At 37.8% G+C, this 21,447-nt stretch overlaps 3 protein-coding genes and 1 pseudogene across 4 annotated transcripts; 1 reads left to right on the top strand and 3 right to left on the bottom strand.

Moving 5' to 3' along the window:
* Positions 1-565: 565 nt before the first annotated feature.
* On the bottom strand, positions 566-7,397 carry LOC108360202 (uncharacterized). Of its 2 annotated transcripts, XR_001847071.1 has the most exons (3): positions 6,249-7,397; positions 1,231-1,642; positions 566-1,166 (listed from the first exon to the last, which is right to left on the bottom strand). XR_001847071.1 is itself a non-coding variant. In XM_017612389.1 (2 exons), exons 1-2 carry the CDS (start codon positions 6,936-6,938, stop codon positions 1,385-1,387), a joined length of 948 nt encoding a protein of 315 aa, XP_017467878.1. In that variant the 5' UTR covers positions 6,939-7,397; the 3' UTR covers positions 566-1,384. The 2 variants fall into 2 exon arrangements, 1 of the variants encoding a protein (XP_017467878.1); XM_017612389.1 differs by having other exon boundaries at positions 566-1,642.
* A 1,840-nt stretch (positions 7,398-9,237) lies between these two features.
* On the bottom strand, positions 9,238-11,407 carry Hinfp (Histone H4 transcription factor). The gene is made up of 3 exons (XM_017612388.1): positions 10,653-11,407; positions 10,276-10,592; positions 9,238-10,216 (listed from the first exon to the last, which is right to left on the bottom strand). The coding sequence occupies exons 1-3, from the start codon at positions 11,287-11,289 to the stop codon at positions 9,827-9,829; spliced, it is 1,344 nt and encodes a 447-aa protein (XP_017467877.1). The 5' UTR covers positions 11,290-11,407; the 3' UTR covers positions 9,238-9,826.
* Positions 11,408-17,398: 5,991 nt separating this feature from the next.
* Positions 17,399-18,020, top strand: LOC108360196 (uncharacterized). Its single transcript, XM_017612385.1, has 4 exons — positions 17,399-17,440; positions 17,501-17,716; positions 17,788-17,850; positions 17,907-18,020. The coding sequence occupies exons 2-4, from the start codon at positions 17,516-17,518 to the stop codon at positions 18,018-18,020; spliced, it is 378 nt and encodes a 125-aa protein (XP_017467874.1). The 5' UTR covers positions 17,399-17,440; positions 17,501-17,515.
* Positions 18,021-19,476: 1,456 nt separating this feature from the next.
* On the bottom strand, positions 19,477-20,593 carry LOC108360204 (putative nuclease HARBI1; annotated as a pseudogene).
* Positions 20,594-21,447: the final 854 nt, after the last annotated feature.

Below are 21,447 nucleotides of genomic sequence, written 5' to 3'. Positions count from 1 at the left end.
AATAGCGCACTTATGTTGGGGTGGTATCCCGCTGAGCAACTGGTGGCGGGTGGTATGTACACATTGACGATCTCCCGACTTGATGGCCAAGCCTTGACATTCATTGAATGTATCGTTGGTATCAGTTCGGGGGGTAATGAGCCGGTATTGAACCGCGTTATGCAATATGAAGGCGATGCCGCCTCCGGCGCCACGGGGGCGGTCTCTTCAGAGTACGCTGAACTCGTCCTGGCTCTGAAGGCTCGAGCCGGAGTGGAGTTTGGTCTCCTGGATCGCCGCGACTGAGATTTTATGCCTTCTCATGAAACCGACTATCTCAGCGATCTTACCTTGTAGTCCGTTGCAATTGAACTGCAACAGCTTGATGGATTGTGGCCTTATGATGGTTACGCGCGGTATGAGCGAGTACTGGCGCGCTGCCTGTGCTGGTGGTTGTGCATGAGGTGCCTGTGGGGCCTGACGTGCCGGTCATTGACCGGGTGGGTTGGTCGAAGGCGTCGCCACCGGTGGTGGGATTGGTGGTTGCGCCAGCGTGTGTGTTGTTGGTGGCGTTGGCACGGGGTGTTGTGGTGCGGCTGGGCAACAGGCTGCAATGAAGCCAGTACTCCATTCTCGGTGGTGCGTTAGACCTGTGCAGCGCTTTAGGTGGCACCAGTTGTTGCATGCGTTGCACCTAACCGATGTTGTGTTGCGTCTTATCAGGTTGGTGCAGACGCTGCAGAACCATCTGAAGGTTTCGCTTTTTGTACGGGCTGAGAATTTTACCTGAAATCCTACATACCTATGGTCAGAGAACGAGGGTGTACTAAGCACCTCCCAATTCTGTACTCTGATTCCCCCACTAGTGTGGAGTGTTATGTCAAGGACGTTCTTCGAGGTAGGGCCAATATAAGTTGGTTCCTCACCCCGGTTAGCTATATCTAAATTACTTATTAATATAAAGTTTAGTAAAGACTCACCCCTTTCGTTGGTATCTCCACTCCCCCATACTGTGTTGTGCGCATTGGCATCCGCGCCTATGATGAGTGGGCGTTTCGCCTTCTCGGCCTCTCCCACCAACCTCCGGAGCTCGTTTGGTGGCGCCTCCTCGTCGTGAGGCATGTAACAAGATGCAAGGAGTATTGTGTCATCCTTGCCATCCTTCACAGCTACCACCGTCAGATCATCTGAAGAGAAATTAAGATCAATATAAGAGTGTATACTTTTCTTTACCAGTATAGCTGTTCTTACCCTGTTTGTTGCACTCGGGATGTGCGTATAGTATGTTTGCGACTTTAGTCCAGCTACCACGTTTCCCGACGCTATCCATGGCTCGTGGACTAATGCCGCATCGTAGCCGATCCTCTCTAAATTGAGGAGGAGCTCGGCAGAGGCGACCTTGCTTTTATGCAGATTTATTTGAAGAACCTTCAGGATTCTTTTCGGGGTCGGGTAGAATCTCCGGATCACCCTTCTCGGTCTCCTGGAGCTTCAAGGTGGCCTCCAGGATCTCTCCCAGATCCTTCTCGACCTCTCGCTCCTCCAGTGTGTTAGCATTGTTATCGGCCAGGCTTCGCTTCTTCAGGCGAAGGTATACGCTACCTATGCCCCACGCCATATTCCCGAACCTAGCGTACAGTATGTCTTCGGCCGGCTTGTTGATTTATTTTATTTTATTTATTTATTTATTACGATCTTGAAGATCTAGATAATTTAATAAGGTACAAAGTATTTTTAATGTTTACATATTTGTTTCGATTCTTTAAATTTCTTCGACTTCAATTATCTAATAATCTATAAAATTATTTACTAAAAATTTTTAACTACTTGATAGGTAGCGCTTTACAGTAGCTGTATAATAATTTTTTAAATTTTTTGGTATTATTGCAGTTTTTAATATCAATTGGCAGATCATTATATTCTCTAATTCCATCGTAGTATATACTTTTTTTATCGAATTCGGATCTCACTACCGGCAAGTAAAAGTTGTTATTGTGTCTTGTTTGATAGCTATGGACCTCTCTATTTAGTCTGACACGTTCACTTAGGTAATTCGGCAGGTTTCCCAACTTTATGTTGTGTATAAACTTCAATGTGTAGTAAGTCATGTTCTGTTTTACACTAAGCCAGTTTAAGCTGTCAAGTAAATCTTTAATTGGGGTATCATACCGTTTTCTTAATATGAAACGCATAATTTTGTTTTGCTTAATTTGTAGCCTGGATATTTGCGAATCAGCTAATGCGAATAGAATTGTAGGGCAGTAAATGAAATGCGGCTCGATAATGGATCTATAGACCAGTATTTTGTATTGCTTACTAATATGCTTGCATGATCGAAACATGAACCCTATTTTTTTGGAAATTTTCCCTTCAATGTATTTTAGATGTTCATCCAATTTTAATTTGTCATCTATAATTATTCCCAGATATTTTATTCGGTTTACTCTTTCTATAGGGGTATTTGCTATTTTTAGCGACACAGTATCATCTTGAGTCACTCTAGACCCCATTATCATCCATTTTGTCTTTTCTATGTTTATTTTAAGCATATTTTGGCACAACCACTTATATATTGCCTGTAGGTCCGACTGTATTTTTGAGGCTGCCTCATCAATCGTGTTACAGCTTATAGTCAAAAGTGCATCATCAGCGAATAATCTTATTTTGCAGTATTTGATACAGTTTTTAATATCATTTATGTAAATTATAAAAAGAATTGCTGCAAGCACCGATCCCTGTGGCAATCCTATTTCAATGTCCACTTCGGGGGAAGTCTTACTTCTTATTACAGTTTTCTGTTTTCTTCCACTAAGGTAACTTTTGAACCAGTTAAGCGCTATATTTCTAATGCCAATATTATACAGTTTTTTTATAAGAATATCTCTGTCTACTGTTTCGAACGCTCTTTTTAGGTCGAGGAAAACTGAAATTGTAAATTGTTTCTTCGTTCTACTTTCTTTCCATTCTGCAACTACCAGGTTAAGTGCAGTTTCACACGAGTGTTTTGATCTAAACCCTGACTGCTCATTTATAATAATTTCGTATTTATTTAAGTAATCCAGCAATTGGTTCTTAACTACAGTTTCTATTATTTTCTCATCGCTAGGTAAGGTATTTATGGGTCGTATCTCCTCTGGCTTAATTGTTCCCTTTACTTTTTCAACAGGTACAATTACTGATGTCTTCCAGCAATCTGGAAATACACCAAATTGGAAACTTTCATTAATTACACATGTGTAGGTATAGCCTAAGTACTCCATGCTGTCTTTTAATACACCTTCCGTTACTAATTTTTTTCCTCCGTATTTGTTTTTTAATTTCGTTGTAACTCTCATAAGTTCTTCAACATCTATTTCTTTCAGTTTAAACAAGCTTCTGTTTATCTCCATTTGATTTCCACCTGCTTCGAAGATTTCAATGCTATCTCGGATTCTGCTTATGCTCTCACTAAAGTAACGGTTTAATTCAGTTGCTATTTCATAATCATCTTCAATAAGAGCACCATTTACAGAAATTTTTTGAATTTGTGCTACCTCACTACTCAGATTTATGGCGTCTTTTAACATTTCCACATTAACTTTTGGTTATTAGTATTTCTTGAGATTTCGTTTTCCATAAATGTTTTCTTTTTTATTTTAACTGCTTTTTTGTAATATCGTTTTATTATAATATAGTTATCCCAATTATTGGATCTCTCTGCTATTTTAAATTGTTCATATTTCAGCTTATTCAATTCTGTTAGTTCATGGTCGTACCATTTATTAATCAATTTAACTTGAACTCGTTTTTTATATGTTAAAGTGGCCATTACGTCATTGAGGATACTGTTTATTCCTTGGACCTTTAGGCTAACTTCGCAGTTGTTTAGTTCAGCAAATTGTAAGTTCTAAGGAGATTTACTAAGTGGTCTTTTGTATAGTTATTCCAACACACGCGGTTTTCATAAATTCTCATTTGGTACTTCCTTTGAATTGGTAGTTTGAATGAAATAGTTTCATGATCTGATATTTTATGCGAAGCCAAATTCGATACTTCAACTTCAGTTTTGTTACTAAAGAGTAGATCTATTCTCGTTTGCGTTGTTTCTGTTATTCTTGTATTAAAATTAATTAATTGATACATTGCTAGTGATTCGAACGTCCTAATTAGCTGGCTCGAGTATGTTGTGTGTGTATTGACATTTATATTAAAGTCGCCAATAACGATATTGTTGCCGCTTTCAGAAAAGCAATCTTCCATCACCTCATTAATATGTCTTATAAATTCGGCATCACTGGTGTTTGGTGAGTGATATAACGCACAAATCCGCCACTTAGTTATACATCGTATTGTTTCCAACACAATACACCATATATTATTACCTATGCTCCTATTGAATATAACTTTGAAATCAATTTGCTTATGAATATAGGTTAAGACACCACCGGTGTGACGACTATGCGAGTCGCATCTAATATGATTGAACCCAGCAATCTCCAGTTCCGAGTCATATACATCCTCCGTAGTATGTGTTTCTGCACAAAGTACAATATCTGGATTTTCTTCCTCGATCATTATTTCAACTTCATTTTTGTTAGCTGTGATACTATTTGTATTAAGATATATACATTTTAGTTTATTTTTGTGTTTCTTGAATTTTTCATTATATATTTTTTGTGTGTTTTCTGCATCTTCATTTAGTTGCTAATAACCTAATTTTTGTTTTTTTATCTCTAGTTTATTATTGTAGCATTGACAGTGCCTGTCAAATGTATCATGATTTATGTCTAAAGCTAGGTTTAATTTTGTGTTCGCTTTTATGCAATTTAGACACTTGTTAATTGGATTTTTTTCACATGTTTTATCGTTGTGTTTTCCGTGGCATTTGTGGCAAGCTTCTTCGTTTTTACAGTCGGCTGATTTATGATTAAATCCTTTGCATTTGTAGCACATTAGTACATTAATAGCATCGAAGACTTTACATCTATCCCACCCGACATTTATTCGCTCTGCGGCAAGAATTTTTGTAAAATCCTCTTTATCTATTTCGATGATTGCATTATACACCTTTATGTTGCCTCGATTTCTTTCAAACTGCTTCAATACTTTTAATGAGCCTTGGATCAGATTATTATTTTGCTTCCTTATTGATTCTATTAAATCGCTATTTTCGTATTTAAAATTCATTCCTGCAATTAAGAAGCTTGGACGAATTGAGTTTGGCACTTTTATTTCATATTCTTTGCCAATGTTTTTTTCAATGGCATCTTTGATTTTTTCGCGTTCATCATTATTTTGACTATGAATCACCATTACACCATTATTTTTTGATACAATTTTCGAAATATTCAAATTTTTGGGATCAACTTTGCTGTTCAGATCTATTTTCGTTTTTTCAACCGCTTGCTTTACTTTGGGTTTCACAATTATTGCAACATCGTTTTTTAACTCTGGCAATGCCTTTTTCTTTATATTGTTTTTAATAGTTTCTGCATATGACATTTGTAGTTCATTAGTGTTGTTGTTCAGCTTTTTGATTTCACTATGCACCTTTTCGTTGTCTTTGCCGATTGTTTCAGTTTTGTTTTTTACTTCTTCAACCATTTCATATAAGTTTTTTACTTCTCCAATTTTTTTTTCAAATAATTTCTGAGATTTTTCCATCATTGCAACACGTTGTGTATACCGCGTTTCAACTGCTTCCAATAGTGACTTTATCTCATTTTGACTTTTTTTCATAGTTTCTTCGAATTCGCTCTTGTATTCGTTTAATATAGAGTTATTTTTTTTTACACTCATCTGCATATCTTGTAGCACCAGGTCGACGTTTTGTATGTATGTTATACATTCGTCACACATAAATCGTATCAGGTTGTTTTTCTCACCAATAATTTTTGCGCTATATTTATCAACTCCTGAACATTGTAGGCTCTCATGGTACACTTTACCACACACTCCTTCACATGCTATACCACTTTCCCCTCTTATTGTGGAATTGCATTTTGCACACACACCCATTTTTTCCGTTTATTTATCTGTGTATATGATCTATGTTTATATTTTGTATAAATGTGAAAAACTTATTTTCAATATAAAATAGTTAGTTTTGGAATTTTGTTCACTTTATTTGTAATTAATAAAACATAAATTCGCTTATTGAGTCTCTATCTCGCATATTTAGCGATTTTTAACACTTGGCTATGGTCGCTTTGCCATTTTTGCAATACAAAGTTTTCCGAGCAGAGCCAAACACGTCTAAACACCTCAGTCGCTCACGTATATATTTGGATTTGGAGGATGTAATTTTGGCTGCCATCCTCCTTACAGGAGTTGGTGACCTTTAACACCCTCCAATCTCCCGTCGGCACGTCTGGGTTCTGTCTCTGCAGAAGCCGCAGCGCATTCTCCGGTTTTACCGTGCGGGGTATGAGCACCTTCGCTTTCGGTATGGATGGTATGCAGCTGCGGTCCACAACCTCCAAGACGGCGCCCTCCCACAGGCCTTGAAGCGTCGCAACAGCTTCCTTTACCCATAGTAGAGAGGGATCGTCCTTACATCTTATTATTTTCACCCCATTTAGCCACCCCGCACCATCGAAAGTTGGCATGGTCGTGGTGGGGTCCCCATCCATTTTTGCGACGAGCGCATCCAGCAGCTTATGCTCTACTGCTCCCCAGCGCTCCTGAGAGATTTGTCCCAACGGATTGCTCCGGTCTATGAGTGCCACGATAAGGTGTCTTCTGGCTATCTCACTGGCCATTGCCGCCGCTCTCGATGTAGTCGGTTTCTCTAGATCGAGCCTGACGTTTGGCTTTGCAGCGTCGTCTCTGCGCCTCGATTTTTTGGCTGGCCTTGCTGTCTCGCTTTCAGCAGACCGCTGCCTTTTAGCCGCGATTCCTTCCTCTATCCGGTTAACGAATCCCGGATCCGTGGCAGTGAATCGTGGCCTTGCCGCGTAGTACGCCCGGCCTTCCTCCATTTTCTCCTTAGCCCAAGCCAACCTTTCCTCCTCTTCCTTCGTCCGGTTGGACTTGCAGCTAAGTCTCTCGTGGACTTTGACCGCCGCCTTGTATATGGCTTTAGCCTTCAACCCCTCCTTACTGGGTTTTGCCCTAGGCCTTTTCTTTGATGCCGAACAAGCACCTTTGGCATCCCCCGGAGAGCGTAGCAAGGCCTCCTCTTCTTGTGTGTTAACGCTCTCACCGCTTTAGAGGTCCGAGTCTGCGTGGACTGTGGCACCCCTGCGCTGTAGCGTCGCTTTGGCGGTAACACTACAACCGCTGTGAACCGCTCGCTTCACAGCGGAGGTGTGGCCACTGGCGACACAGCAAGTAGACTCGCTGTGCCCGCCGGTGGTAGTAGCCACTTCTCCCACCGACGTTTGGGCGGATATCCCAGACCACCCGTAATGTTGGGCATTACGATCATAAAAATAGCCATTGATGCGATTCATGAAACATTGCAAAGTGGCATTTTTGGTGAAATGGCAACTTTGCGAACAAAATTGTATGAACGACCTATCGCAACTCCGGATTGCAAATGTAAATTTTTTTCAAAATGCTACACATAAGTGAAAAAGAAACGTGTTTACCATTACATACANACTCCCACCGCCAAGACCCGCTCTAGGTACTAGCCTAGGTGCTCAGCCATCGCGGTGACAGCAGCGACGCCCATTGCCCAGTCGGCACCCGCGGGGAGGATTTAGCTAAGAGGATTTTTGCCGACCAAAATAAAACTTAAAACGTAACCATTATTTTCCGAGCAAGAAATAAAACTTAAAACGTATCGATTATTTTCCGAGCAAAAAATTAAACTTACAACGTAACGATTATTTTCCGAGCAAAAAATAAAACTCAAAACATAAGGATTATTTTCTGAGTAAAAAATAAAACTCAAAATGTAATGATTAAACTTGATTTTTATAAGTAAAAATTAAAAAATAAAAATCAGTGCCGTTGAAGGTATTCGGAGTAATAAGAAATATTTTGGTAAATAATAATAATAATTTTGGTAAATAAAAATAATTAAATAAACTAAACCAAAACTAAACTAAAACTTTTTTATTTTTCAGTTAATGTGCAAGCAATCATATTTGAATAACACAAAATAAAATTACGTTTAAATTTTAAACAGATGCGTTATTCGATTTATTATGTTAATGCCTTTTTACCATACATTTTTGGAACTGCTTTTTAAAATGTTTAGTTGGAATTTCATACAATATAAGTGCGTTTGAGCTAGCAATCTAAGCCGAAGGCAGGAAGGGTGAAATGGCGTCTGTGGTTGCAAGCTCAGAGGTACCACAAATTTCCTATTAAGTTTTATCAAAAATTTAACCAACAGAAGAGTCTTCTTTAACACTTCAGTCTTTATCGCACAAGTTACTGTCATTCCTATCGAAATAGATCCTAATTGCTGTATCGCTTTGTAACATAAAGACGTGACGTCTTGGTGGAACAGTTCTTCCCGAGAGCGGATAAGAATTCGAAAAAATAGCGATTACATCGGCGATGATTTTCACAGAAATGTCGTGTCGAATTAGTAACTTCCGAAATATAAAATGCTGGTAGGGCATATGTACATATGCATGTATGACAGTGGTATTTTACGTCTACATTTACACAATTATATGCAATTATATCAAACTATAAGAAATTTGGAGTAAAATAAATATTTATTATTAACAATAACGCAGCTTTTTTTGCATTATTTTTAAGATTCAGTGATTTTAACTTTTGTTTCGACAGCATAAACTCATAGTGGTCATAGGCAATAATCGCCTATGTCGAAAAACCTGAATTCGAGAAAAATCGCTTTAAAGATTTGGATTGTAATGTTAACCTTATGGGGAAACCAAAATAATTTCATCTATAACTTTTTAAATAGCTTAGCTAACGAAATGGGAGTTTCACATAAACATAGAATAGTAGTTGCAGAAAACGATAGCATATATAACTCAATTCTTTCTTAAGTCGACTTAGGCGGTTATTGCTTATGACCACAGAATTAATTTTACTAATAGGCGGCATACGCGGTGCGTCTGACTCGCGAGTCGGTTTGGATATATCTGTGAAAATAATTATGAGTTACCCTGCAGGATTTCGGAATAGACTTAGAGCACACCACAAACTAGACTGCAAGTGATTGTAAGTTGTCCAAAGCTTGGTCCAAGAACATGTAAAATTCTATTTACATTTAAAATTGAATATCCTAGGCTCGGACCAATTGTCCGCTTCTGCATTACATTGTAACCAATTTTGGGGTGGAAAAAAAACAAAATAAAACTTGCGGGTGCTGCGATTCGAACCGGGGCTCTCAGATTTTCTAAGCGGATACTGGCAACGCCGCAGATGAAAATTCGTTGACTAAGTGCCCACATATCAGTAAATCGTTCATCATACCCATTGTCCGCTACTGCGTGACATTGTAACCAATTTTAGAACAAAACTCATACCTTATGCAATACATTCGGACCACTTTTAGTACAATTCACCTGTTTTACATTACATTGCTTAAAATTTTTGGACTATCTTTGGTCTAGATACAAAACTACCATACCTACGACTATATTTTTCGTGCGATTGGACCAATCTTTCCTTCAGGGTAGTTACACCGACATAACTCCTGGAATGACTCTGAATGGTTTAAGTGTGTGTAGTCGAAGGCGAGTTAACACGCACATACATCCAAACCGACTCGCAAGCCAGACCCGTATATGCCGCCTATTACAAATTTAATATTTGTATGAAAATGGCACTTTATAAAGCTCTATTTTTTGTGAATAAGGTAATAAATATATAAGTTTTGTACTAATTTTTATTTCACGGAGATATCGCATGAGACTGTACATATTCTTATTTTTAATCATCTCTCGTTTCGCAATGGTAATGATATAACAACTTCACCTACCAATCGTGCTTCATTCGCATCATTTGCAACAATTATACGCTGATCTTGTTCGTTAGTCATAGAAACTATTTCATAGCAAGTGCTGTCTTGAGTTACATCGGATGCTCCCAACGGATGTGGCGATAAAATCTGTTTAGTTACTTCGAGGCTTTCTATTCGCAATGTCTCTAACAGGTAAAAGCCGTTTTCGTCTATGCGGTATGTAAATCTTTTGTGTCCAGAAGGAAGTTTGAAGTCATGCTTTTTTATTAAGTGCTCTGACAAATATTTGCTATGTTTAAACAATTTATCGCAGCAATGACACATATATATGAATGGTCTGTTTCCATGAACCTCCAAACAATGCTGAAATGTAAAATGATTTACAAATTACAAATTCATAATTTAAACAAACTTTGTATTACCCTTCTTAACAAGTTGTAAGTACGAACGGCATAATTGCACCCAGCTTGCTGACAGCGATGAACTTTATTACTGTGAATATGTTCCATATGTTTTTCGAGATCGCATTTGCGAACGCAACGATGTTCACATTCAGTGCACTTAAAAGGCTTGTCTTTAAGATGACGATAACGTATATGCCTCGCTAAAGAGCTTGAAGATGGACAGGACATATTACAGAGGCTGCACTTATAGCAATTTACGTGCTTAAGGAAATGTGACCGCAATAATTTTTCCGTGGCAAAATATTTAAAGCACTGGTCGCATTGAAATTTATTTGCTTTGAATTTATAAAGAAATTAGAGTCAATACTTTACGATTCAAATTTTAGTGCACTTACTGTTATTCTCTGGTTGCCTTCGTAGATGGTCAAATAGCGTAGTTCTAGTCCGGAAAACTTCACCACAATTAAAACAGGCCACAAACTTTTTGTTAGAATGAGTAAGAATATGCTCAATTAATCTGTATTTATTTTCCAGTATCTTTCGGCATATACTCCACTTACATTGCACCTTGGGCCTGGTATCATTTGGCGACTTCTGAATTTCGTATTCAAATGATGCATGCTGAATAATGTGATCTTGAAACTCAACTATAGATACAAATGTGCGTTGACAATCCATCCACTCACATGTAAAGTCGTTTTTTAATTCAGGTATCTTGTCACATTCTCTTGCGCGTGTACTGCATTTGGGCATAGTGGGATTTTGTTCACATTCATATTTTCCTCTTACTAAAAGCGCAGTGTAGTACCCATGATAATAAATATGCCGCTTGATTTCAACATAATCACTGGTTTTGAAACTACATTCATTCCATTGACAATCAAGAACTTCACTGCCTTCTTGATCGAATTCCTCCAAATGATTTTCAATATGTCCGTTCAATTTCCAATCGTCATCGAATAATTCATTACATTCTTTCCACCGACAAGAAACAGGAGGAATATTTTGTCTGATCTTTTTCCTCGAGTACATTTCGATTTCGTGTAATTTAGAAATCAAATTTTGGTTTTTTTCAATGTTGGCTGAAATTTCTCGATTTTTATCGATAAAAGTATTTGAACCGCGGTTGCCACTCAGTCTTTTTTTGAGACTAGCCAATTATGAGCGTGTCAGACGCGGCAATATTTCCAGTTTTCCAAAGCAATTCGCGGTCAAATTGAGAAAAAGAAATTTTATTTCGATGTGTGAACAGCCCGAAAGACCTTTCGGGAAAATTTTCCAATACGGAACCCGGCTTTAAAAAAAAAACAAAAATTAGGGGGTTTAGATCGGCTTTTTGTGATTGTAACTCTGAAAACCCCACCCTCCGGAGGCTTATAGTTTTTATGAAAATTGAATTTTAAGTTGCAAAAAATGTCAACTTCAACCTCACTTATTGCTTTGTAAACCAATTGTACTACAATGTCTGTGCTGCCACACAACAAAAAATGCCCCAAAAAAAGCACTGAAAACGAGAAACAATAAAAACGGGCATTGTAATAAATTTTTTTTTTTTAATTAAATATCGATGTATTGATAAAAAAAAGTGATTCAGTCTAAAATCGAGAGATTTTGTAATAAAAATGTTAACTTAGTTATTTATCGAAGTTGTAGTGAATAATTGTAATACGTTTCATATCGTATAAAACATGGTATTATATCAATGATGTATACGTAGGTCGGTGTTATGCAGAAATTTTGTTTGGCAAACTGCGTGCAATTGTTGTTGCAGCAAACTCGGAGAGAGCGAGTTTGGCGACTCTCACAGCAAACTAATTTTGTTTGGTCAAACTGCAGCAAATTCGGTGTTGTCATATACAAAAATTTTAAATTTTGCGCGTTATGTACATCTGAAATTCTCATTTCGTGTTGGCAATAGCCATGAAAACCATAATGAACGTGCAACCCTGTGCCAAACTCGACATAACCACCTCCGAGCAAACTAAGCAGCCGCCATTTAATTTGGCAAACAAAAGTTTGTCTGCATAACACCGACCGTAGGTATGTAGGTGAGATGGCAACCATGTATTATATTAATTATGTATAATGTAATATGGCAACCATACAATACATGTAATGGAAACCAACTTCCGGTTTTTGGTACTTTTTAAGAAACACTGAACAGTGTACAACGTGCCTTAAATAAAATCCAACAAAATATAGTAAATCGATATACCGCATTACAATTCAGGTGTGGGGTTCGGGCAACCTAAAATTTTTTGTTGGAAAGCGACTCGTATTTTGACAGTTTTTCTAATAAATCATATACGATGATGTAATCGCTGGTCGTGCCGTGAACAGAAGTGAAGAAACAGATGCATATGCTCAGCTGAACGTGTACAATAATGTGCCAGAGATTGGTGAAAATAAATTATCAGAAGATGGTGATCGACGTGAACGTGAGAGAATGATTGAAGAGGAGGAGTATCTTGATCGCATGCTGGCAATTGCTAGGAAGAAACGCGAGCTAGCTGAGTTGCAGCAAGAGATTGGTCAAGTGGGCAGCGCAAGTTTGATTTAAGTATGCTGACAGCATTGATCAATAAATTTGAGGGGTCTGAGTCACAGGATATTAAAAAGTGGGTTGCTTAGCTGGAGCATGTGTTTGAAATCCTTCAGTGTAATGATCGTGAAAAACTGATTGCTGTTCGCCATTTGGTTTGTGGTCACGCAAGACGATTCATTGACATAATTTCGGTGCGCTCATATGAGGACATAAAAGCTGCATTGTTAGATGAGTTTCAATGTAAATTTTCGCTGCAAGATATCTTCAACCAATTAAAATCACGTTGCATCAAATCGGGAGAAACGCCACGCCAGTATTCAACTGAAATGCAATATATTGCTAGTCGAGCCGATATTCCAGAGACCGATTTAGTCGATATTATAATAGAAGGACTAAATGATAAAACGTCTACAGTATCAATGTTGTATGGCGCGTCGTCTATTCGGGAACTTAAAGTGTTGATGGAACGATACGAGAGAAAGAGGAAAACCATAAAAACACAGAAAAGTATTGCGTCAGAAGTCAAGCAAGGTCAGGCTGATATTAACAGTGTGCGCTGCTTCAATTGCTTTCAATACGGTCATTACCAAGATGCATGTACAGCTCCGAGACGACAACCAAATTCGTGTTTCGTATGTGCTGAGGTTGGGCATACTCGCCATAATTGCCCTCGTCGTGGTGGATCAAACAATTCAAAGGTGGCAGCTGCAGTTGGAGATGATGAGGAACCCGAACGATGCCAGATAGCTGAACGTTTAGCTCCTAATAATTTGGTAAGTATTGCTTTCCATCAAAGGGAGAAGTGCACTGACTTGATTTATTTCTTGGCTTTGTTTGACACGGGCAGTCCTATCAGTTTCATTAGAAGATCATGTGTGCCCGCAACGGTTGAAGTAAATGTTGATTGGAAACTATTGTGCTACCGTGGAATGGGTAATAAGCGATTGAATGTATGTGGTATTGTTACTTGTAAATTCGTGTTTCGTAGGCATGAATTAATACATAAATTTTTTGTTTTGCCAGATTCTGAGGCTGTGGTGCCGTTGTTGGTGGGGCGTGATCTTTTGGGAAGGATGGGAGTTGGTTTGTGTCAGATAGAGACAATTAGATATAAGAAATATGATCTGTTGAAAATGAATGATCAAAATAAAATTTCTATAGCGGACAATGTCATAAGTGCCCTTCGACTTTTTGATNCATGTGGCATTGTTACTTGTAAATTCGTGTTTCGTAGGCATGAATTAATACATACATTTTTTGTTTTGCCAGATTCTGAGGCTGTGGTGCCGTTGTTGGTGGGGCGTGATCTTTTGGGAAGGATGGGAGTTGGTTTGTGTCAGATAGAGACAATTAGATATAAGAAATATGATCTGTTGAAAATGAATGATCAAAATAAAATTTCTATAGCGGACAATGTCATAAGTGCCCTTCGACTTTTTGATATATGTAAATATCCGTCAAGTAATTCTGACGCTGCTCCTTTCCTTGCATTCGACCAACAACAACTCGAGTGCAAATAACCTAAACGCTGTGAATGCGTAATGGGCTGTTTTTGCTTACGCGTAAAAGCACATTTAGCATATTTAGCTCTAAATGCTACTTTACATGTAAATTTCCATACAAAATTTGTCACCTAAATGCAAATAAATGCAACCCCATTTCTGCATTAAGAGTCTTAAGTGCTAAAAGTAAACCCTGTGGTCTTCAAAAATTTCCACGATTCGAACAGGGTTTAATGAGAAAAACTGGCAATATTGCTTTTTCGCGTATACAGTTGCTAGCTGCCTTTCAGTGATCGCTGATCGAGATTTAATTTATTATTTTACATTATTTGAAAAAAGAAAAGTTGCGCAAATTCAACATCCATGTGATACTGATAGAAATCTGGCTCAATTTGTGTGTGTTTGTTTTTTTTTCCTATTTTATTGAGGAAATTTCAATTGACAGCACCGGCAAATGAATATATGCACAAACAAATTAAATGTTGAGGGACAGCAAAAACGCTGCATAAGAATATATATGATGGCTGCGGAATTCAATGCCAGAAAAACAGCTGCTAATATTTCTTACAACAATAACTACTATTGTTCCTCGCCTGGTGTTTTTGAGTTTTCCGCTGTCCCTCATCCATTTAATTCGCCACGGGCACAGTTTGGGAGTAACGTTAACGGTATCTCTCCCGCTCGTTTGGATAGATAATTATGAGCTATGCACTGCGACCTGATGATCTATTGTGGATCTGTTTGGATTCTGCTGTGCCAATTGCTACAGCTGTCAATACGCTTGTAACAAACGATAGCACATATACCTCTGTTACTGCGCCTACATCGCTGCCATCTGTTGCTCTTCAATCTACACCTGCTGTCTCTCTTAGCACTGCTTCTACTAAACCATCTTGCTCGTCGTTCGCTGATGTTGTTTTGTTGTCTAATACTAATGCTAATACTAATATTAATACTAATACTAGTTCGAATGGCTCTAATACTGTGCGTCAAGTTGGTGGCCTCATGGATACAAATACTGTCGCAGATTGCACTGCCAATTTACCTGCTGTTACTACTACCACGACGAAGCCATCAACCCCATGTACTGCTAATGCTGTTGTTGCTGCTAATACATCTTTACTCGATATGAGCTGCGCTGCCGCTGCTGGTACTAATTCTGTGCAATCTAATGGCGATCGCTCTGTTGGGTCTGCTGTTGGTGCTGTTTTGCGAAAATCAACACCGATGATTCTCATAATTCTGCTGCTGCTGAATCTTCATCTGTCAAGCCGGATGCTGTTAGTACAATGTCAACTACAAGTGGTATGAATGTAGCACATGGCAACATACATAAACGAAGTGCTGATAAATCGGATGATGCTATTGCGGCCCCTAATGAAGATGATGGCGATTGGGCTGTTGCCCGAAATTTAAATAGGCCCAAACGCATAAACATTGTTCATGNATGTGCAATCTAATGGCGATCGCTCTGTTGGGTCTGCTGTTGCCCGAAATTTAAATAGGCCCAAACGCATAAACATTGTTCATGGGCGTAATAATAATACAGATCTTGAGGTGGTCATTAAGAAGAAATGGTTGCACATTTCTTCCTTTAAACCATCTGTATCTGAGGAAAACCTTATTGCGTATGTATCTAAACATGCAAAGATCGATAGTACACACCTTACGTGCTACAAATTAGTAAAAAAAGGAACTCCACTTGACAGTCTTCGGAGCGTGAACTTTAAGATTGGTGTGACATCTTCCTTCTACAACAACATCTTAAATCCAAATGTCTGATATCATTGTGCGGCCCTTTCGATTTTTTCAACCAGAAGCTAACCAAGGAAGTTCCAAATAGTGCTATACGGTCTAATGCTGAATATACATGCAAAAATCTGAATATATACTGCATAATTACTCCGAACTGTTATCCTGATATGCATCATAATCCCCTTATCATTTCTTTAGAGTTTTTTGATAAGCTTTGCTTAAGGCAAAATAATAGGATTTCCTAAAATTTTCGTGATGCAAATTACGACGTCTTAAAGCTGGCTATAAAGGACGTAAATTGGTGTTATCTTCAATTCAAAAGATGTGAATGCCTCTTATGAAACCTTTCTTTGCATTATGTCTGAAGTCTTCTCTGAGCAACTGGCTACTTTACCCTCCAAGCCTTATAAATTACCCTGGTACTCTGTCACTCTAATCAATCTGAAAAATAAAAGAAATAAATGCTACAAGCGCCATATGGCAAATATACACAATACTCATCTCAAAGAGCAATACCTTAATAATGCGAAACAGTTTAATGTTCTTGATAAATTTCTTTATAACCGGTACATTAGGAGACTTGAATCTGAACTTAAAGACAACCCAAAAGCTTTTTGGAATTTCGTACGTTCTAAGCAGGGCAGTTCTAATATTCCGACTTGCATGTACTTTAACGGCCAATCTTCGAAATCTCTACCAGATACTGTGGAACTTTTTGCAAAATTTTTCTGCTCGAATTTCGCCTGTGAGAGCGATTCTATAAATTACTGGCCGACTCAACGCCTAGATCTTGCCTCGATGATTGTCTCGACATCTGACATTACTTACGCCATGTCTACCCAACTCCGACATGGAAATGTGATTCTGATGGTTTTTGTGCCCACTTCGTTAAACGATGTAGTCTGTCATTATGTATTCCTTTATGTCATATATTCAACCTATCACTTTCGACTGGATTATTTATTAACAGACATGGTTTTGTAGCTGGTCGTTCAACGGCCACTAATTTAGGTTCTTTTTCAGAATTTTGTGTTTCTTCCTTCAAAGATGGCTCGCAGGTAGATACCATTTATACGGACTTTTCTAAAGCCTTCGATAAGGTGCCGCACCTAACACTGCTACACAAGTTGGAGTGCATTGGCGTTCACTATAATTTCCTAGCATGGTTAAAGTCTTACCTTACAAATGGGACTCTGTCTGTGTATATCGATGATTGTAAATCAGTAGTCCAATTCACTAACTTTTAACGATACGATTTGTCGAGGTCTAATATAACGATTTTTGTGGTTTGCAGTAACGATTGTGTTATTCGGTAACTCTTTTTTAACGACACTATGTGCAGGGCCATGAAACTGTTGCTGAAAGTGTGCCAGTGGAAGAGGTAAAAAGCAAATAAATCGTTATGAATAGCACAGCATTTAACAATTCTTCCCATCATTAGGAACTCCAACTTCGTATGGAAGAAGGTGATGAAAGTGTCATCATCGAGATGCCATCTATTTCCCACGAAGTGAGCATTGAGATGTGCACATCGACTCCTGTAACTCCTGCAGGAAAAACGCCTCGTAGAGGTGCAAAAAGAAGGCGTGTGGACGTTGGTACCGAGGCCCAAAAAACGTTTTTGGAAATTGCTCAGACCCAAGCAAATGCCTTAAAAGTAATTTACATATTTGTAACTTTACATAAGTAAAATTTTATGACATAATTTTTTCGGTTATTTTTCAACAGATGCTAGCAGAGTCGAGTGCAGCGAATGTACAAATAGCAAGTAGACAAGCAGATGCTTTGAAGGTAATTTTTTGTACATACTAAAAAAATAGTATTACATTCGTATGTTCTTTCAACAGTTGTTAGCTGAAACAAGTACGGCGAGTGTGCAGGTAGCGAAATCGTTGGCCGAAGCTATGAACACAATGGGTCAAGGTTTAAAGGCATGTGCGGATATGCCTTTAATAATTTAACAAACGCTATCCACGGTGCAGCGAACAAAGGTGGCGCCGTCAGTTGTACCGCTACTTTGGTTTTGCCGATTTTGACAGTTGTGGTAACTTGTAAATAAACCTTTGTTTACAAATCAGCGAAAGAGAAATTTGAATTATAAGTGAAAAATCAGTTTAAATCGTGTTAATTTGCAATTTGTGAGTTATTTTTGAGTTGAAGACTGCGTAAAAACTAATACAATGAAGTGCTGTGTGTTAAATTGCGACAACCGTCAAGATGCAAGAAGCGTAGATGCAAGTGTAGCGCTGGGAAGAATCGCTGCATTTTGTGTACATAGGGCACGGCAAAGCCGTTCCCGAAATGTTTCTCTATTATTATATTAACAGCATTTCCTTACAATGATTTTGTTTCTGCTCCACGCAGCCTCCATTAGCAAGTTAACTAATCAGTCCCGCAGAGATGCTGCTGCAGTTTTCTGCAGCAGCCTTAATTGCAAAGCAATGGAGTGTACTAAAACGTTTGCTGAAGCAGCCTCTATTGCAAAGCAATGGATTGCACTACAATGTTCACTGTTCACTAATAGATTAGGTGAAAAATGCAATATTTTTGCATTTAGCAAAATTAAAACACGTTTTTCGCAGTAAAGTGAACTGCTTTGGCTGTTTCAACTCGTTCTTCTTTTCGCTCTATTCTTTGTTTACTTGTGGTACACAAATGTCAACGCCCAGGACGGCGCAATCTTGTATTCTATCATTTTTGAACGCTATCTACCGCATGTAAATAATGTGTAAATATGTAGTTTTTGAAGTAATTTTTTGTTTTAATATTTATGTTAGTTTTAAGCGTTTTAAATGTAAGATGAAGTTCTTTTTTGTTTTTATATTTATGTTAGAGTTAAGTTTTCATTTGATATAACATGAAGTTCCTTTTTTTGAATTTATGTTAGAGTTAAGTTTTAATTCGACATAGCATGAAGTTAACTTTTTACATTTAGAATAACTGTTTAAGATATTCGAAGAAGAATTTTTACAAATTTGAATTGATCTTTATTTGTTTTTAATAAGCGAGTTATTTGAAGTTCTGTTGATTTTCAAATGAATTCAATGTTTACAAATTTAGTTGATAGAGAGGTATACGGTCTTACTGCATGTAAGATATACCACATATATTTCTTATATACAATAAGTAATGAAATTTCATTTTGTGAATTCATGTTTTAATTTTGTGATGCGCCTGTAACTTGAACGTGCTTTTAGGTGGTGTTTCAATCCACGCCATATCATATTATAGAAACCGATCTGTGATTACATACTGAGATCTGTCTTTTGATGGACCCTATATTTAATGAATATTTACATATATAATTATAGACTTAAAAAAAGTGTACTCAAATTAAAGACAAAATAAGACTGAAGTTATTGATACAAGAGTTTTTATTTACATACAAATGTTTAATAAAATGCCAAAATAATTTTATTGTATTCCTTCTGAATTTTTATTTATCAACGTTTTATTAATGTAAAATAATTTGCAATTAGCCGGTCTTGGACGCGTTTTGCTGTTGAAGACGGCGCGTCTTGATTAACATTACTGCTATGTGTCCTTGGCTCTAGGAACTCAGTCTGGGGATCTTATGTTTGGTCACCCAATCGCAAGTTATGCAACACTGCGTACTACTTTTCCAGTAAATCCAGGATCATAAAAAAGACTCCTTTGCTGAGATAAGCATCGCCAAGTTCCTTTGAGAACGCCAAAAAGTCTCTCGACTGGGTTTCGAGCTTTGCATAATGCCTCATTGTAGCGGAATTTAGGACTCCCTTCTGGTTGGTTAGGTAGAGGAGTCATCAATCACGGGTCCAAGGGATATCCTGAGTCACTTGCAAATATATATTCGAAATTTTCAATTAAATTGATTTTAATAAATAAGTTTCAGTGGATTTAAAAAGTTACCAATGAAAAACATGTTATGGTTTCCATTTTCAAAACTTCGCTGCATAACTCTCCGGACTGCAGAGGAGCTCCAAATAAATTAATCGTCTCGCGCTCCTGGGTATTTAGCATTGACAGCCAAAATCTTTAGATTTGGATCACATATCTTTGTATAAAATAAAATTAATTCTCAGTAGTTTAACCCGTGAGCAAATTTTACTCTTACCATTTCCACATTGATAGAATGGTATCCATGGTGGTTAACATACGCTTCTTCATGATGTTTTGGGCTCATGATTGACACATGAGTGCAATCGATAGCCCCAATAGTACCTCCTACAAATAGTGCGGATGCTGAAGCGAAAATTTCTTTTGCAGCTTGCCGATCTATTTGGGTCATTGGAAACCTAACCTTTGCCAAAAACATGGTGCGGTTTATTGCATCCGTTACGCGATGTATACAGCGACTTACGGACGACTGGCTCATGGATATTCCCCATTGCTCTCCGACGGGACGTTGATAACAGCCAGTTGCGAAGAATCGCAAGGCAGTTAGAACCTTTAAAATTTACAAAAGCATTTAAAATTGAAAAATACTTGCAAATTACATTATTTACCTGTTTCTCTGTCGTTATCGCAGTTATTCTTCGACCCCTTAATTGGCTATCAACCTGGGAAACAATATCTTCAACCAAGTCTGGGGTTTATCGGTAAAGGTTACGAAACTCAGTTGCAGTCAAGTGGAAAGGGTTGGCCACTTCTCGAAGCAAATGTCTATCCACTGATGAATGGCTTATTATCTCCTCATCTTGGGATAAAACGTATGCCAAATACTCAAATGCCATTTTTAACAAAAAGTTTTTCTTTTATATATTACTTAAGTAAATTCGCGATCTATATTATTTTATTTTAACTCAAATGAAATATCAAATTTTCTTTTGTCGATGCCGCTAACAACTTCAAAATATTCGTCGTTAACTTAACGAGTATTCGAGTAGTTAACGACAACAGCTGATCAAGCGATAGCGAATATCGTTAAAATATGTTTAGCGAATTGTCAAATCGTTAAAATCGTCGTTAAGTTTTCTTAACGATTGGATAATCGTTAAAATAGAATGGCGAATCCCACTACAGGTGTACCCCAGGATAGCATTATTGGCCCCTTATTGTTGGTCTTGTTTATAAACGATATTAGCTCCTGTTTCAAACACTAGTTTTTTATTGTATGCCGATGATTTAAAACTCTTTCGTAGAATAACCTCCTCATCTGATGTTCTCTTTCTTCAGGAAAATTTAGACCGTCTTTTAAATTGGTGTATAATACACTGTCTTTGAATGTAAAAAAGTGCTTTAAGATGACCTTATCTAAATCTCAAAATATCCTTACTTCAAATTACTACCTCGTAAACCATCAGCTTACCTCTGTTAGTGAATTTGTGGATCTTGGTGTTGTGTTTGACTCGAATTTTTCATTTATAAATCATATTTGTCATTTACTTCCAAAAGTTTATAGTGATT

The sequence above is a fragment of the Rhagoletis zephyria genome, unplaced genomic scaffold, assembly GCF_001687245.7.
Source record: "Rhagoletis zephyria isolate East Lansing unplaced genomic scaffold, Rhagoletis_zephyria_1.1 Rzeph_scaffold_00535, whole genome shotgun sequence".
Lineage (NCBI taxonomy): Eukaryota > Metazoa > Arthropoda > Insecta > Diptera > Tephritidae > Rhagoletis > Rhagoletis zephyria.
Note: the sequence above shows the minus strand (reverse complement) of the source record. Positions and strands in the feature narration are given on the sequence as shown.